Raw genomic sequence first — 14,909 nt, 5'->3', positions numbered from 1 at the left:
AAACCAATTTATATTTCTCCCTTGTTGAAACTATGCTGCAGTTCTGCCGAAGGGCCATGAGGGCTCGAAACGTTGACTGATTTCTTCTCCGCCGATGCTGCCAGACTTGCTGAGTTTTTCCAGGTAATTCTGTTTTTGTTTTGTTTTGGATTTCCAGCATCCGCAGTAGCTTTTAGCTTTTTGTTTTTACCTCTTAGTATATTCCCATCTATTGTGTAATCCCTATAATTGTTTGACCTCCCTAAATGTATGACCTCACACTTCTCTATGTTAAAATCCATCTGCCACTTTACTGCCCACTCCACCAACCCCATCTATACTGTTTTGGAGATTATGGCTATCCTCTACACTATCCACTACTCGGCCAATCTTTGTGTCATCTGCAAATTTCCCAATTGTGCCCCCCACCTTCACGTCCAAATCGTTACTATATAACACAAACAGCAAGGGTCCCAACACCACTTGAGACAACTTGCCATTCGCAAGGGCATCCATCGACCATTACGCTATGTTTCCTGTTACAAAGCCAACCGTTTATCCAGTTTGCCACATTACCCTGAATCCCATGGGCTTTTACTTTGCTGACCAATCTGCCATGTGGGACCTTGTCAAATACCTTGCTAAAATCCATGTACACAACATCCACTGCACTACCTTCATCAACCCTTCTTGTCACTTACTCAAAGAATTCAATCAAATTTGTGAGGCAAGACCTTCCTTGATCAAAGTCCATGCCTTTCCACATGGCAGTTAATCCTATCTCAGGATTGATTCTGCTAATTTGCTCACCACCAACGTAAGACTAACTGGCCTATAATTGTTTGGCATTTCCTTTGATTCCTTTTTAAACAATGGAACTATGTTTGCATTTCTCCAGTCCTCTGGTACCTCCCCTGTCTAGTGAAGATTGGAAAATCATCCTCAGAGCATCTGCTATCTCCTCCCTGGCTTCCTTCAGCAGCCTCGGAAACAATCCATCTGGCCCTGGTGACTTATCAACTTTCAAGGATTTCAACCCTTCAAGTACTTCCTCTCTCTTTATGACTATTCCGTCCAATATCTCGCAGCGTTCCTCCTGGACTACTATATCGACATTCTCCCTTTCCTTTGTATATACAGAGACAAAATATTCATTCAAAACCCTTCCCACAGCCTCTGCATCTACACACAAGTTTCCATCTTCATCTCTGATAGGTCCCACTTTTTCCTTAACTAACCTTTTAGCATTAATATATTGATAAAACATCTTTGGGTTATCTTTAACTTTACTTGCTAATCTTTTTTCATGCCCTCTCTTTGATTTCCTTATTTCCTTTTTTACTTCGTCCCTGCACTTCCTATATTCATCTAGGCTATCTGCAGAGCTTAGTTCTTTGTGCATTTCGTACGCTTTCTTTTCCTGTTTGGTCTTCCCCTGTATTCCTCTAGACAACCAGAGGGGTCTAGATTTGGCAGTACGACTCTTATTTTTGTAGGGGACATGTCTACTTTGTACAATTAGGATCTCGCTTTTTAGTGCTTCCCACTGGTTTTCCACTGTTTTATCCTCCAGCAGTGCTGTCAAGTCCACCTTAGCCAAGTCCCTTCTCATTTCTGCAAAATTTGCCTTCCCCCAGTTCAAGACTTTTACTCCTACCTTCTCTCTGTCCTTTTCCACGGTAATGCTAAATCTAACTGAATTGTGATCACTGTCCCCGATATGGTTGCCAACTGTCACTTCACCCACTTGCCCTTCTTCGTTCCCCAAGACTAGGTCTAGAATTGCATCTCCGCTCGTTGGGGTTGTCACTAATTGGTTGAAAAAATTTTCCTGGACACACTGCATGAATTTTTCTCCCTGAGTGCCCCTTATATTGTTTGAATCCCAGTTGATATTAGAATAATTGAAGTCTCCTACTATTATTGCCCTCTTGTTCTTACAAGCAGAAATTTGCCTACATATTTGTTCTTCTATCTCCCTTTCAATATTTGGGGGTCTGTATTTTACTCCCAGTAGTGTGACTGCCCCTTTTCTATTTCTAAGATCAATCCATAAAGCCTCGTTTGTTGACTCATTTAGTATATCATCCCTTCTCACAGCTGGAATTGATTCTTTAACCATTAGTGCTACCCCTCCTCCTTTTTTTGTCTCCTACTCTATCATGTCTGAAGACTCTATAACCAGGGATATTAAGCTGCCAGTTTTGTCCCTCCTTTAGCCAGATCTCCGTTATAGCAATGACATCCTGCTGCCATGTGTCTATCTGTGCCCTTAACTCATCTACCTTGTTTGTAATACTCCTTGCATTGAAGTATAAACAGTTTAACCATGTCAATTTCCCTTGCTGGACACTTTTAAAACTTTGCTTCTCCTGTAACTCCATGTCTATCACAACGTCCCTAGCAAATGTTCTACCACCATTTTTCTGATCTGAATCTGACCTATCTGATCCTACTCCTGGGATCCCATCCCCCTGCCACACTAGTTTAAATACTCCCCAACAGAACTAGCAAAAGCCCCCGCAAGGACACCTGTCCCAGCTCTGCCTGGGTGCAGCCCGTCCGGTTTGTACAGGTCCCACCTTCCCCAGAACCGGTCCCAGTGCCTCAAGAATCTGAATCCCTCCCGGCTACACCATCTCTCCACCCACGTGTTCATTTGGTCTATCCTCTTATTCCTGCTCTTGCTAGCACGGGGAACTGGGAGTAATCCTGAGATTACTACATTTGAGGTCCTGTATTTTAATTTATCTCCTAACTCCCTGTACTGAGCTTGCAGGGCCTCATCCCTTAGTTTACCTATGTCGTTGGTACCAATGTGTACCACGACCACTGGCTGTTTACCTTCCGTCCCCAGAGTGTCCTGCAGCCGCTCCATGATATCCTGGACCCTGGCACCAGGGAGGCAACATACCATCCTTGATTCACATTTGCGGCCACAGAAGCGTCTGTCTGTGCCCCTAACTATTGAATCCCCTATCACTATAGCCCTGCCACTTGTTTTCTTCCCACCCCTCTAAGCAGCAGAGCCACCCACGGTGCCGTGAACTTTGCTGTTGCTGCTTTCCCCTGAGAGGCCCCCCAACAGTACAACAGTATCCAAAGCAGTATATGTGTTAAAGTAATTCATTGCTTAATACTGAGATAGGAGCTAAAAAAAAGTACAGAGTAGTACTGTACAGGTATAATTAGTCAAGAAACAAGGTCCCTAGCTAACATAAATAAGGTTTTTGCTAGTTCTGTTGGGGATGACCACAGGGGACTCCCTGTACTACCTTCTTGAGTCTTTTACTGTTCCTGATGGTCACCCATTCCATTTCTGCCTGTGTAATCTTCACCTGCGGTGTGACCACCTCGCTAAACGTGCTATCCATGACTTGCTCAGCATCGCGAATGCTCCACAATGAATCCACCGGCAGCTCCAGCTCCGAAATCCGGTTAGCTAGACGCTGCATTTGGACACACCTTCCGCACACATGGTCACCAGGGACGCTGGAAGCGTCCCTCATTTCCCAAATCCTGCAGGAGGAGCATATCACAGGTCTGAGTTCTCCTGCCATGACGTCCCTCTCGATTAAGCTAGTCACTCCCTTAAAAAATAGATTGAAAAAAAAACTCACCAGGATTTACTCACCAATCAGCTGCTTTTTTTAAAATCCACTTTCAGAAGAGTGTCCCTCGCAGGTCTGGTGCACTCTTGAAGATACTGCCTTTCCCTGTCTTTTTTTTTAGATTTGGAGGGAGGGAGGGATGGAAACTCTACAGCAATGTAATGTTTGGGGCTATTCCATTCTTTGATAGTGGGTCCTCCTCGATCCCCTTCTGAGTTGCGGTGACTGCGCTGACTTCTCCCAGAATGCTTCTCAGTCACTTCTCACTACTGCCCTCTGTTGGATGCTCTTCCTCCTGTTGAGTGCAAGGGTCCTTCTCCTCAATCCCCTTCTGAGTTGCGGTGACTGCACTGACTTCTCCCACAATGCTTCTCAATCACTTCTCACTACCGCCCTCATGTGCTAAAGCTGCTCCAAAATGATTTTGATTCAGCTTCGATAAAGGAACAGCAATATACATGCTAAGTCAGGATGATATGTGACTTAGAGGGTAGCTTGCAGGTGATGGGGTTCCCATACATCTTTACCCTTAACTGGCAGGTGTTCCACATGGGGAAATAATCCTGGAGTATGTGCACCCGAAACCCTTCTATCTTCTGTATGTGATTGAGAATTAGGACTATCTGGGATACTCAATCTTCAACTTCAACTTGAGCAGAAACAGCCTGACACTTACTGTATACAATCACATTAAGCATTCAATACCACATAGATAATGCACATCACAAACTTCATTTGTCTTTCCTCACATAGCTAACTATTTCCCTTACAGACTTAATTAAATCAAACACATAAACTTCCAAATAATCCCAAGTATAATTTATGTCAACTATGCTTCATATGGACTCAAAAATTTAACTGTTTCTCTCTCCACAGTTGCTGTCAGACCTGCTGAGTTTTTCCAGAATTTTGTTTTTATTTCAGATTTCCAGCATCCACAATATTTTGCTTTTATCCACATTCTCCTGGTCCTTCACTCAACACTAGTTCCTTTGCAAAACTGGTCTCCTTAGTAAACTTAAATATATACTGCCCTTAACTGACAACAACCCAAATGCAACAGGAGAAAAAAAACAACCAGAAGAACAGCTAGTCATACCATGGATATAAACAACTCATTAACTTGGCTTTAAACAGTCAACCGGATGACAAACAAACATTGATACTAATGTTTCAAACTAGTACCTGTAATTAGAGACAACTTCCAATAAATCACCAAAAGAAATTCTTACCGATATCTCAATCCTTGCTTTCAACGTTTGGTCCTTCTTGATATTTTGGACATGTATCACAGGGCCAGTTAAGATTCCTGAACCAGTGTTACTACAATCCACTGTATACACAGGCAAATTTGGGGCACCAAGAAACTGAAAAGAAACAAGATGCAAACAATTACATGGTAATAAAGGCAAAATAAGGACTGGGCAAGCTAATGTAAGAGAGTTGGGGTATGGAGCGCAAGCTCAATTAACTAATTAGGCAGTAATTATATTATTAGCCTTCTCTTATAGGTTCATAGTTCAAACTAACTTCAGGGTGATGGAACCGTCTGTTTTGCACTGAAGTAAAATGACTCAACTCAGTATCTTAAATCGAAGTTTGAACCTACAATAGGAATGTGCCCTAGTTCAGAACTAACTGGAACACAGGAATAGGAGTTGGTCATTTAGCTCCTCAAGCCTGTGCTGAGTCCTTCAATGAGATTATGGCCCATATGCGACAGAACTCCACATTCCTTAATACCTTGGTGGTTAACAAAAATCTACCAATTTAAGATTAACAATTGATTTCGCATCAATAGCCATTTGCAACCATGCTATGTATTAAACAGGAACTTGGTGTCCAAAATTTTAAAATTCAATTTCTTAGCACTAACTTTCTGCACTTTGAATAGATGGATCTGTAAAATAGGTCACAAGAAACAAAATTCAACCAGATCATTAAAATGACATGAATCCCAGGTCTTTGGGTAGCTTCCCTTCCCTTTCACTGAAGTTTCAGCTTACACAATCAAATTCAAGCAACTTAAATCTGGCTGTTTGGATGTCTGAAGTGTTTTTTTTTGTCAGATTACTTTTATAATGCCAATCTATGCACCTCTATCTTTCACTGTTTTCCTTCATTTTTTTCTTCAAACCCACTGTTTCTTCAAGATTTTTATTTTTTTTTAATCAATTTACTTTTTATTAATTCAATATTAGATAAATTCCATGCTCAATTATCCCCACTCCTACACCCTCCTATAAAAGAAGATGCCTGGATCTTAAAAGGAACTAGATAAAATAGAGCTTAACAAGCTGCTTCACTTTGCACAAAATATTAGAATCAGAGGACATGATCGGTGGCCTGAGCATGGGGCACAGGCAAGGAATCTAAAAGTAATCTGCAGAAACATTGGGCCAAGTCTTCCCGTCCCCGTATCATCGGAGACTGGACATACAAATGAAGATGCCATTGGGACCCTGTGGGAGTCCTAATATGCGGACCTTTGTGGGAATTGCCCAGGAAATTTAAACTTCTGATAGACAATTCCCTTGTTGCCCAGGACCATCAGTGAATATCTCTGATTCTGAGTTAAGACTTGGAGACTTCGGATAGTTCCGCAATACCTACCTGAATAGTTACCCAGGTAATGTTAGACAAATTAAAAAACTGGTCTAACACCTGGGTAACTCCAGGACTGAACCTCCAATCAACCCCCAGATCTGACTACCACCCCGGACCCCCCAACCCATCTACCCGCCCCTCTCTGCTCCCGCCCTGGTCACCCCACTACCCATTACGAGGAAAAGGCAAGAGATTGACACCAAGTTAAATGCTCAGAGAGCCAGTGCAGACACGATGGACCAAATGGCCTCTTTCTACACCGTAACAATTCTGTGATACCCCTGACCACCTGACTAAAACCCTGGGCAGACTTCTACTCCGCACTCCGGCAACCACCACCCCCCCAACCAGACTACGCCGATCAAACTACCTACTCACCCACCTACCACCTCACCATCCTCCCAACTCACTAACATTCAAAGACTGGACCTTTAAACTTGCCATATGGCAACTAGTGCAGTAAAAAGTGGACGTGTCTTGCCTTCCCCCCGCCTCTATTCCGCTCCAAGGGTGTTCCCTGAGGGACGCTGTGCACTTCTTTGACAGCAGGAATCGAAAGATCCGGGAGAAATGTGCAGCAGTGTCGAGTTGAGGGAAGCTGAGTGCAGCGGCAATCTGCTCATCACTGCCACTGCTTGGGACATTTGAGCCATTATTTCAGTCAGCTAGTGGTAAAACTGTGAAACAGACTCCCCTAGTAAGATGGTGGAAGTGGATAGAATCGATCAATTCAAAAGCAAATTAGATAGATCTGTATCAGAAAATAACATTTGGGACATAGTACAAGTAGTCTGAGATCTAACATATGGCAAGTGCAGCATTCTTGGCAGCATCCAGGTAAAACTGGAGCTACAGTTTCCAAAACATTCTACCACTGTAGGTTTTCCTCTGTTCATGTTTGAGTGTGCTGGAAATGAATTGAGAGGGATTGATTGCCTGATTAGTCAACAACTCCATTATAATCATGCAACTACCAGGATGGCAGAAGGCGAACTAGATAAGAAAAAGTTCTGCTTTGGGTATACATCTTTCCTGAGAACTGCCTAGATTGGCCCAAATGTTCAACAGGGTAATTCATCAAGCAATCAAACATCTGATAAAGTCAAAACAAATCAGCTAGTCTACAAGCTAAATTTACAAGAATTTCAAATTTGTGTCAGAATCAAAAGTCCTCAAAACCTGCAAGTCAAAAATAACAAATCATTTTACCTACGTTTTAGTGTGTTAAGTTGGTTAGATAGATTAATGTAACTCTAATGACATTTTTGAAGCAAGTGCACAAATTACATAAATAGCTACTACAGTCTTATGCTACTCACCAATAGATTGCCAGGTATACCATATGTAGTGTTCTCATAAAACACGCCAAAAACAGCAAGCTACAGGACAAAGCAATTGCTTATTCTAGCAACAGGGGGAGATGGTGGTGTAGTGGTGATGTCACTGGACGAGTAATCCATATGCCTTGGCTAATGCTGGTGGAATTTGAATTCAATAAAACTGGAATTGAAATCTAGTCTCAGTAATGGTGACCATGACAACCATCATCGATTGTTGTTAAAACTCATCTGTTTTTTTTTCCTTTTAGAGAAGGAAAGCTGCAATCCTAACCCGGTCTGGTCTACACATGACTCCAGATCCACAGCAATGTGGATTATACTCTTAACTGCTGTGTGAAATGGCTTAGCTAGCCACTCGTTTCAAGGGCAATTAGGGATGGGCAACAAATGCTGGTCTTGCCACATCCCATGAAAGAATAAATTAACCTTTTCTCTCTAATTTGACTCTGAATCCAACAGTGTCTTTCTGTAAATGGGGTTGCAGAGAATAGATTTAGCATCAGCATCCTGGAATAGCAAGGCAGTGCATTCTTTTTAATCATTTGATGGAGCAGCAAAATCCAAAGTACAAACCATACAATTTCAACTACTGTAAATTAGTTGCCGTTCTGAATTTGGTTTGTTTTTCTTGAACAAGCCAAGATATAGTTAAAGCAGATGAACATACCAATTTCAACAAATTTCACCTTGCTTATGCTGATGGGCTGGCTGTGTTTATATTCCGTTGCATTATGCTTGGGTATCTGCAGATGACAACTCAGCTTACTGCATTTCTAAGATATCAAATTCTACTTTTTCGAATTGCATGGTTTTTCTCATAATAACTAAGTTCAAATCCTTTTGTAAACACTACATTTTGTAGCATTTTCAATTACTTTATTCCTTACAGGCCTGCATGTCAAAATATTGCACAAAGTTTTTACTATGTTGTAACAGAAATATTTTGGATATAGCAAGAGGAATATAAATTTCAAAACTACTACACTGTCCCAAATAGCACATCAGGAAAACAAAATTCAAGTTAATGACAGCATGAAGTTATTGATGTAAAAAGTTTTCCAGAAATTGAAAAAGGCAGAAACGCTTATTTTAAGTAGAACTGTAGAATAAACACCTAATTCCTTGATAAACAGTTGCATAATGAAAATAATGGAAACGAAGATGGTGAGGGAGAATGGGAGAACAGACATAATGGCAACTGAAAAAGCAGTTGTTCAAATGCTAAAGATTTTATTTACCTTGCAATGTACCACCAACTTGGGTTGTGCTGTAATATTCCCTGCTTCATCCAGCACTTCAGCTTGGAAAGGTAAAGTGGTTCCATTTTCAATAACTACTTTATTAGAATCTGGCTTAATCCTCAGTTCACGTGGTGGACCTATATTAAACAGAGTTTCTGCATCAGCAAAGATTGTCTCTTTTGTCCCATCCCTCTTAGATGTTCTCTCTTCCTTTCCGTAAGCACTGTGCTATAAACCAAAGACAGCAAAAGCTCTCCAGGACTTTATCAAAATGATCATTCTTTACACCTGAATCGAAATCATGTGTGTTGACAGTCCATTAAACTTTGCAAAATATTACCATTCAGGCCAGATTTTGTATGAGACATGTACATAAATGTATTTTTCACCAAGGATCACTAGATAGAGAGCCATGGTAAATTTAGCTAATTATTTCTGTTTCATGCCTAAGACATTTGAGGTTAATGTAACAATTTTACTGTTGCCTTTTGCCTAGCTAATTCACTAGCAAGATGAAATGTCAAGTCAGTTCCCTGGCTCAGTACAACATTTGGTAATGCGCTTACACACAGGAACACTGGGCAGCAAAATCATTATACTGCTTTAAGGTGAAACATTTAAAACAGAAAAATCAAACGCAGGAGGCAGCTATTTGATCCAGGTCTGCTAACACTTCTGGACAGCAAGTGTCTAAATTAATGATACACTTCCACATTTTATTTAATATTGCTCCAAAATATAAAACTGAGAGATTATTTTTTGCTTTTTAAAGTGCATAACAGATGGCGATCTGTAGAATCATAAAATAAGAGTTATAAACAGACGAAATTTGCTTTTTCCAAATATTTAATTTGTATTTGCAACAGTTTACATTGCATGGAGCAATGGTATATTTTATTTATAAAGCTGTACAGGAGAACGAATGGATGATCATACTTCTTGTGCTTATGCTGGAAATATGAACAATTTGCTCTTGGTTCTTGGGGTGCAATTGGCCCTTGTTGTCAATGCCTTTGCCTGTTTATGGTTGTCATTGTTGCTGGTTTCCTTCCTTCCTGTGTTGGTCCGTTTATCCTTTTGATAGGTAGATTGGGTACGGGGTGAAGGAGAACAAAAGGTTTGCAAACCTCCACATCTAGCCCCAGAATAATTCGTACCTCAACGACCCACCTTCCACCCATGCAGCTGGAGCCAGACATCACTTGTTCAGAATGGAATGTGTTGCATAGATGCCCCAGGCACATTTCAGGCTTTTTTTTTGTTTGGGGGAGGGGACATTCTTGCGAATTGTCCTGATAAATGCAAGACAAAAAGCTTCGGCATTTCTCTTTTTCAGCAATGCTCAACGGTTCAACTTAATTTGCAGGCTTAACGTAAAAGATACTGTACAACATATTGTACCTGTGTTTTGATCTTCCAAATACAAAGATGTTATGTACACTTGCATACTGAGTTGAAAGCCAAGATATATATCAATTTTAATGTGCAAGGAGCGTTATACCATTGAGAAATATGTTTAACTTTTAATGAAGCACAGAGTGTTCTGGTGGTGGGCTGCAGAATAAGAATCCATGGGACATTATTCTCTATTTGCACTACTCATTTCAAAATACTGCCAATAACTGAGGTAGTTGATTTAGTTCTATAGTTAGGGAGATTTTGTAATGCTGACTCTGTTGGAGACAATTATACAAACTGTACTTTCATCTACTGCCTCTGCTCAGATCACAATCAAAATTGAAGAATCACTCAGGGATTCACTTTCTAAATTCCAAGAGACACTCCAGCAAGCTAAAGAAACAGAATTACTGTACTAATGTTAACAGCCTAAATATAGAACTCATCAAAAATGTATCTTTAAGAAATCAGGTGAATTTTATTATGCTGTTGAACTTGCAAATGTAATAATCGTAATTAATAACTCAGTCAAGCAATTTTATATATATTTATATATGCTCTTACTTTCTGTAGATGATTAGGAAAGCATTATGGAACAGTGCTGAAAAAGCACAAAAGGTCTGATTAAGGAGATCATGTGTAAGAAATCCGTCCCATTCAGAGTTTCAGGGACATGCTAAAATGTGGCAGGTAGGCCATGCAATCACCCTCTTGGCTCCAATATAGAGGATAACCAACCGTTACAGTTTAGCTCCTTTCAACTGTTAAGCTTTTGAACTCCCTTCCTACAAATTTTACAAATGCATATAAAATGCTTCTATTGTCACTTGCTAATCTACCAGAATTAAATTTCAAATATATAACAAAAATTATTTTATATATGTATATCAATCTGTGGAATGTAGAAACTTACCAGGCAATAGCCTAATTTTTAATGTTTGTGAATCCTCCTTCAATCCAGGTAAGATTACTTTAAGAGTGAAGTTCTACAAAGAAATAATTCAACAATAAGAACACAAGAACATAAGAAATAGGAGGAGTAGGCCATATGACACCTCAAGCCTGTTCCACCAGTCAATAAGACCATGGCTGACCTGATTATGGCCTTAACTCCACTTTGCTGCCTGCACGCACATAACTTTCGACTCCCTTATAGTTCAAACATCTGTCTAACTCAGCCTTGAATGTATTAAATAATCTAGCATCCACTGTTCTCTAGGGTAGAGAATTCCAAAAATTAATGACCGAGAGGAGGAGGCTTGGATTATCACCGAGGCCTATTCCTGGACGGGGCGTGGGCTGGTTCAGGTTGGAAGCCTGCACCCAGCACTCCCGATCGGGCAGTCTCCTTTGTGGGGAGAGGCATGTCCTACTCCTTTACAATTTTCATGGAGTTGGGCCAGCTTTTCAGAGTCATGGTATTTCAGAGGTGTCACGAACCATGGTCTGCACGGTCTACTTTTTGAAAGGTAAGTGCCAGGCTAAGCACCCCACCTACCCCCATTCCCTCTCTGCCAGGCTATGGCCCTCCACCCACCCCACATGGTCCCTCATGCCAAGTTATGGCAATTCCATGCTCATTGGTTCTATATAATATATAGTGGGTCAATTAACCCCACATAGTAACATTAGGACGTGTTTAAAAAAAGCTTTAAAAATATTTATTCATTACTTTCCATTATTTTTAAAAAGCCCTTTTACTACAGACAATAAATTGTCAATCTTCCAGACTCTTTAAAGTATCAATAGCTGAAACTGCAATCACTTGAAACCTCAACCATGTATAAATAAACATTGTGCAATTGACAGCAGAGATCAGAGAGTCAGGGCTTTCAATCAAGCAATGTTTTCCTTGGGGCTCAGGTGTTTCAACAGGGTAATGGATTTCTGGGCTGTCAGCCAAGCCTTGCCTTGGGCTGCATGAGGGGACATTGGTGGGGTGGGGATGGTGGGACAGGCATAGCCTTGCATAGAAAGTATAAGGTGGCATAAATGGGGCATGGGAAGCGTGTGGGGGTGTGGGCGAGGAGGCCTTTTTTTTTTCATTATAACTGGGGTGAAGCCCCAGGTCAGGCCTTTTGCCCAGCCTCCATCCGCAGACCCCGTGGCTGCCTCCGACCTCTTTCCCGGGTCAGCTGGCCCAAGCCCACATCCACCACCATGCAATGAAAATCCAATCTTTGCGAGCACTTTCCCCCAGGGTTGGAGCACAAGCAGGGCATTTTCCCAACTCCAATTACCCACCTTGGTGATGAAAATCCAGCCTGCAATTCCATCTTAAATGGAAGAACTCTTATTTTTGAAATGCTGCTCCTAGTTCTACATTCCCCCACAAAGGGATACATCCCGTCAGCATCTAGTTTGTCAAACCCCCTCAGAATCAGAAGATTATTCTATGTTACAAAAGCAGTACAGAAATCATCGACTTGCTGTCATTCCATTTATTGACGTCAGATTACTTGGTAAATAGAAAAGCAAAATCAAGAATAAATCAAGACATCGGCAGCACACAGTTAGCATTTCGCGTCAGGACAATAATACCCATTTTCATTCAAGAGGGAAAGGGTTAAAATGCAGAACGAAAACTAAACAAGCTTTAGAGGATTAAAATTAAACATACCTTGCCTTGGCAATTGGTCACATGACCCTTGGCTGTTACACCTTTAATGATGAAACTTGTTCCTTTTTCGACAAAGGCTTCATAACATAGCTCCAACCCACTGCAGGATACATTTAAATTTGAAAGAGTTACATTCCATAGAATAACTATAAACCAAATGTTGATACTAAGGGGTGGAACAATTACAATTTTATACAACATTATCAACAACAAACATTCCTGGGTCAGGTTAAAGCAGCACCTTGGAAGAGCTTCACATTTTTCTTATTCCTAGTCTACAACTGACTTGTCTTGCATTACACAGGAGTGCTGCTTTGGGTGCATTAGAGTGCTTATATTGGGGTTTGGTGAGTGAGGGAGTTTGGTAAAGAGGGGAAAGCGGTGCTCCTTCCTTTTACTACCTTTCCTCAGCCTCCAGTAGCAGGCTCTTACTTTGCCACAGGGGAAGAAACTAATTGAATGTCACAGGAGCCCACAAAGCAGTGGAAGAGTGCGCAAGCTGGGAGCTTACAGATAAAATCTAAAAGTGACATTTGATAGGTTGGTAAGTATAGGCCTTTCCGGACTCGGCACAGAAGAAACAATTGGTGAGTGACAGGTGAGTTAGATTATACCATACTGTAGTAAACACTTTAAGGTGTGTCAGTGCAGCGCGGACATGTGGAACGTGCATCCTGTGGGATGAGAGATGTCATGCAGGCATAGAGTAATCTCGATGACTGTATCTGAAGGCAGTGTTACCAGCTACAGAAACTTGAGCTCCAGGTTGCGGAACTCGAGCAGCAGCTGGAGTCACTGTTGTGCATCCGCAAAGCTGGGGGGGTTACATGGATAGCATGTTTAGAGGGGTGGTCAGCTAAGAAGTACACAGACAGAGGGGGAATGGGTGACTGCCAGAATATCCAAGAGAAACAGGCAGGTAGTGCAGGAATCCCCCGTGGCGCTTTTGCTCTCTAACCACTTTTCCATTTTGGATACTGGTGAACTAGATGGTTCCTTAGAGGACTGTAGCAAGATCCAAGTGCACGGCACTACAGGTGGCTCAGCTGCAAGGGAGGGGAGGAGGAAGAGTGGAAAGGCGATAGTGGTGGGGGGATTCCATTGTGAGGGGAGCAAAACATCCACATTGGGAACCAATGACATAAGTAGGAAAAGGGATGAGGTCCTAAAATTAAAAAGCAGGACGTCAAAAGCAGTAATCTCAGGAATACTCCCAGTGCCATGTGCTAGTAAGCATAAGAATAGGAAGATTGAGCAGTTCAACACGTAGCTTGAGAAATGGAATAGGGAGGGCGTTAGATTTCTGAGGCACTGGGACCGGTTGTGGAGCAGGTGGGGCCTGTACAAGAAGGATGGGTTCCACCTTAGCAGGACTGGTACTAATGTCCTCGCGGAGAGGTTTGAGAGTGCTGTTCAGAAGGGTTTAAACTAGATTGGCAGGAGGATGGGAACCTGAGGGGAAATTCAGAGCGGAGAGGAGAAATACTGGTAATGGGAGGTAGAGAAGTATTAACAGGTAAGGAGGATATATCAGAGAGTAGGAAAAAGGCTAATAGAATATTTGGAGAGCTTGACAGAATTAGAGTAGGCAATAGTAAATCATTAGGTGGGGTCAGAATAAGGGGCAAAGTAAAAGAGCCTAAATCAGGGTTAATGTGCATGTATGTGAAGGCACAGAGTGTGGTTAATAAGATTGGTGAACTGCAGGCACAGGTTGACAAATAGAATTATGATATTATTGCTATAACAGAGGCCTGGTGCAAAGGAGGGCAGGACTGGGCGTTAAATATTCCTGGGTACAAGGTGTTTAGGTAGTATTGATTAAAGATGGTATTACAGTACTGGATAGAGAGGATGTTCCAGAGGGGACAAGGACGGAATCCCTCTGGCTAGAGGTAAGGAATGAAAAAGGTGTAACAACATTGATTGGTGTAGTGTATATACCGCCAACTAGTGGAAGGCATGTAGAGAAACAAAACTTGCAAAGAAATTACAGAGAGGTGCAAGAATTATAGAGAGGACTTCAATGGAGTGGACTATAATGAGGGACTTCACTTATCCAAATATATAATCGGGACAGGAATAGTGTGTTAGGGGAAAATTAAAAATGCTA

General features: G+C 41.5%; 1 protein-coding gene across 1 annotated transcript in view; it reads right to left on the bottom strand.

Moving 5' to 3' along the window:
• Window positions 1-14,909, bottom strand: part of smchd1 (structural maintenance of chromosomes flexible hinge domain containing 1) — a 211,842-nt gene that overhangs the window by 118,120 nt on the left and 78,813 nt on the right. Inside the window, exons 21-24 of the mRNA XM_078540635.1 lie at window positions 12,797-12,896; window positions 11,090-11,162; window positions 8,776-8,915; window positions 4,823-4,957 (exon numbers count right to left, since the gene is read on the bottom strand). Of these exons, the coding sequence (XP_078396761.1) occupies window positions 4,823-4,957; window positions 8,776-8,915; window positions 11,090-11,162; window positions 12,797-12,896 (448 nt within the window). The remainder of the gene's footprint in view (window positions 1-4,822; window positions 4,958-8,775; window positions 8,916-11,089; window positions 11,163-12,796; window positions 12,897-14,909) is intronic.

The sequence above is a fragment of the Cetorhinus maximus genome, chromosome 4 (assembly GCF_964194155.1).
Source record: "Cetorhinus maximus chromosome 4, sCetMax3.hap1.1, whole genome shotgun sequence".
NCBI classification, from domain to species: Eukaryota; Metazoa; Chordata; class Chondrichthyes; order Lamniformes; family Cetorhinidae; genus Cetorhinus; species Cetorhinus maximus.
Note: the sequence above shows the minus strand (reverse complement) of the source record. Positions and strands in the feature narration are given on the sequence as shown.